The sequence below is a fragment of the Cariama cristata genome, unplaced genomic scaffold (genome assembly GCF_000690535.1).
Source record: "Cariama cristata isolate BGI_N322 unplaced genomic scaffold, ASM69053v1 scaffold43228, whole genome shotgun sequence".
Classification (NCBI taxonomy): Eukaryota; Metazoa; Chordata; class Aves; order Cariamiformes; family Cariamidae; genus Cariama; species Cariama cristata.
In genome coordinates, this window is record NW_009630287.1 from 14696 (window position 1) to 16603 (window position 1908).

The 1908-nt window shown below is 38.5% G+C and overlaps 1 protein-coding gene across 1 annotated transcript in view; it reads left to right on the forward strand.

Moving 5' to 3' along the window:
* The window catches only part of LOC104165736 (absent in melanoma 1 protein-like), a gene marked incomplete at both ends in the record, with an annotated part of 14206 nt that extends 13819 nt beyond the window's left edge, over window positions 1–387 (forward strand). Inside the window, one exon of the mRNA XM_009705450.1 lies at window positions 248–387. Within this exon, the coding sequence (XP_009703752.1) occupies window positions 248–387 (140 nt within the window). The remainder of the gene's footprint in view (window positions 1–247) is intronic.
* Between the last annotated feature and the right edge of the window lie 1521 nt (window positions 388–1908).

Sequence of the window (1908 nt, forward strand, 5' to 3'; positions counted from 1 at the left end):
CCTGCCTAGATGGCAGAAAGTAAATGATGTAAATGCTGAGTAGTCGTTGACTGACTGGCTTGGTCCAAACAGAGACAGGAAAACTGGCTTTGTTACACTTTTAATATAGGCATCTAATAGCAGTAGTAATTGACAAAGAGGGAAACAATTTAAAATAGACAGGTGTTTCAAAACTGATGTAGTTATCCACATTAATTACAGAACTCACAGCACAGATTAAGTGATTACGGCAATCTTCATTTTTCAGGATTACAGGGTTTGCCGAATTGATTTGTATACAGAACCTGAAGGGTTAGGAATCGTGACTTCCTTTTTTGACGACACTGAAGAAACAGGGGTGTTTGGCACCACTCAGAAGACTTGTTCTATCAAAGTACACTGGGGCATGTAAGTGCGTAGTTCTGTATGAACGTGTACTACTATGAAAGGAATTTGTTTTGAACTATTAGTTACACCTGTCAGACATGCAAGCAGGCTGTATTTATTCTAGTCCTATATTTTGGTAGTATTTGTTGACAGTAGTATTAGTACATCATTGTAATGCTTCATCCTTGGAGAGGCTGACCTCTCAAAATGTTTTGTTAGAGCCAGTTTTTCTTCTGCTTGCATGTAGTAAAGACAGAGTAACCCTTGTGTGTTTGTAGCAAAGGAATGAGTTTGCCTCTCCTGCTCTTTCTCATTCAGGCAAACATTGTAAGTGAGAGTAGGGGGATGAACTGTTACGATAAGACCACATTTCCTACTTGCTTTCCTCTAAACTTGAAATCATTGTACTAAAAGAAGAACATTTTCAAGCCCTTGTGTTACAAAATAAGACTTAGTGTCATGTGTGAACTCTGGAAAGCATTCTTGTATTTCACTGTGCATTTTAATCAGTGTTTTTATGGTGACATTTAGGATGTGTATGTTATGTCAGCTGAAAATATCTAGCCATCTGAGTGAGTAGTGTAACGTATGTCATGAACTAAGCAAGCTTTTGTGAGAAAGGAGATCTCTGAGGAACAATCCAGACACTGTACCAAGGATAACTTTGATAACTTAATAAACAAACTGGTAAATCAGTAGTGAAAATATGCCTCAAAGTGGTACTGGGAAAAGTATGCAGGAAAGGGAGGCTACTTTCAGAAAAAGTGAGAAAGTGGAACCACTTTCAGTCATGTTGGATCCTGCAGAACATTTTACGTGTACAGACCTCGGTTGTCACCTGTTAGCCGTGTTGTGTTTGGGCACTGGTAGCATTTGCCTTGCTGCAAATGGTCTACTTAACTATCAAAAACTGCCCAACTAAAGACAAGCATTACATATCACTGCAACGATGCATTCAAATGTGCCACATGATAGCTGGGGCATTTTAGTTGTTAGGTAAAGAGTATTTTATCAGATTAAATCTTTACACCTTGATTTGGGGGAAAAAAATGAAGCACTTGGGTATACAGGGAAATTTTAAGATGTCCAAGTAGTTGGTTCTCTGGCAGGAGGTTATTTCTGTTGAACTGCAGGCTTAATCCAAATCACATGTCTGCCAAGAGTAATGAAATCAGTATGTTATTTGGAAGTTGATTATTAATTGACTTTGTCTACCTCTCCGCTTTATTTCTGTCCTTCACTTAAAAGCATTCTGTGAATAGTGAAACGACAAAATTTTTGGAAAGGAAGCAGAGCCTGTCCATATCTCCCAGAGTTCAGACTGGTCCTTATTTTGCATCAGTGTGACAGCGTTTTTTGCACTGAATCTATGTAAATTCTTAGTCTTCATTTCTCTCTGTTGCATTTGGATCCCTTGAGGGAAGGCAGAGTCATGTTTGCACCAGGAAGTAAGACAGAAAGTTAAAAATAATCTTTCTCAGATATCTGTTCATTAGTCCAGTGCAGAAAGAAGTCACTTCTGCCAGTTGCTTGCATGAGAAA